Raw genomic sequence first — 1,538 nt, forward strand, 5'->3', positions numbered from 1 at the left:
GCTACTCAGCTGACCTTAAGGTGGGGAGACTCTCGCCCGTGTTCGCCGGGTTTGGCTGCCCCGCACATTGTGGGTGTCAGGGTGGTCATGCGACCTGTTACCTGCATGATCCCTGCGGGCACCATCGGCATCACTAGAGGGTGCTCAGTGGCCCTGGGCTCCTGTCAGGTTGGAATCCTAGTACCTACCGCTCAGATTTAGAGAAATTTTGACAGTAAGTTGAAACCCTCCTTTTGCCCCATGCCAGTCACTTGTCTCCCCAGTTTTCTTGAGGTGACTGCTGTCCTGACTTTTCCACTTTCTTTTAAAGGAAAGCAATCACTATTTAATAAATAACCTTTACAAGGATGGGGAAAATTACAGGAAGGTAAGGATTAATTATATTTATGTTACACCATATGTATACATGATTGTGGAAAGCCTGGAATTTGACAAATGGATAGGAAGTGATCAAGCCATGTAACTACTACCCAGGAGAGGAATGGTACATGGCACCTCCAGACATGCCATATGTGTGGGTTCCTTTCTTGAAGGACGAGTGCAAAGTCTGCATACCATAGGATTCCATTTTTGTGACATTCTTACAAAGTCCAAACCATAGGGACGGACAGCAGATCAGTGGTCACCAGTGTCTGGGGTTGAGAGAAGGGCTTTACCTCTCAGAGCACTTCGGGTTTGGCGGGTGATGAAAATTTTGTAGTCTGTTGTCGTGGTTCCCTAACAGTATGAGTTTGGAAGGACTCATAGACCTTAACGCAAATTCTATCTCCATAATCTTGAACTTTGCTCTCTGGGCTCAGACCTAGTTTGCAGCAACATGGCTAAACGCACCAAGAAGGTTGGAACTGCGGGTAAATGTGGAACCTGTTACGGTGCCTCCCTCGGGAAAATGCTGAAGATTGAAATAAAGCAGCATGCTAAGTACACTTGCTCCTTTTGTGGCAAAACCAAGATGAGAAGACGAGCTGTGGGGATCTGGCGCTGCGGCTCCTGCGTGAAAACCGTTGCTGGTGTTGCCTGGACGTACAACGCCACTTCTGCAGTCACAGTAAAGTTGGCCATCATAAGGCTGAAGGAGTTGAAAGAGCCGTAGAAGCTCCAGCATTTGAGACACTGCTAGCCTATAATAAACGGGTTACTTCATGTAACAAAATTACTTCGGCTTGTTGTTAAATTTATTAATTAGATCTTCTGGTTTGTGTTGCATTCATTTTGCTTTCTCAAAAGACTCCGAAATTTAAAATCCTCTAATTAAAAAAAATAATCTTGAACTTTTAAAAAATTGTGAAAAATACATTACGAACGGATACTGTACCCTACCAATTATTTTTCTGAATTTGAGGTTCACAATGATCTCCTTCATAATTTGTGAATGTGGAATATTGTAGCAATTTATTTTCTGAAGTTAAATCAAGTTTGTGTGTCTGGGATGGATCCAGTTTCATCATAGCGCCTTCTGGTTTCCTTCTTATATCCTGTAGAATTCAGTTTACTAATATTCTGTTACTGATTCTTGCTTCCTTATCATGAGTGTGTGA

General features: G+C 43.1%; 1 protein-coding gene across 1 annotated transcript; it reads left to right on the forward strand.

Moving 5' to 3' along the window:
* Nucleotides 1–817: 817 nt before the first annotated feature.
* LOC111140381 (putative 60S ribosomal protein L37a) lies at nucleotides 818–1,093 on the forward strand. Its single transcript, XM_022492648.1, has one exon. The coding sequence runs from the start codon at nucleotides 818–820 to the stop codon at nucleotides 1,091–1,093; it is 276 nt and encodes a 91-aa protein (XP_022348356.1).
* The last annotated feature ends 445 nt before the right edge of the window (nucleotides 1,094–1,538 follow it).

Source organism: Enhydra lutris, unplaced genomic scaffold (assembly GCF_002288905.1).
Source record: "Enhydra lutris kenyoni isolate GAN:26980312 unplaced genomic scaffold, ASM228890v2 scaffoldscaffold762, whole genome shotgun sequence".
Lineage (NCBI taxonomy): Eukaryota > Metazoa > Chordata > Mammalia > Carnivora > Mustelidae > Enhydra > Enhydra lutris.

Excerpts from the sequence above, each read along its gene's own strand:
- LOC111140381 (XM_022492648.1), top strand. The coding sequence starts at position 818 with ATGGCTAAACGCACCAAGAAGGTTGGAACTGCGGGTAAATGTGGAACC.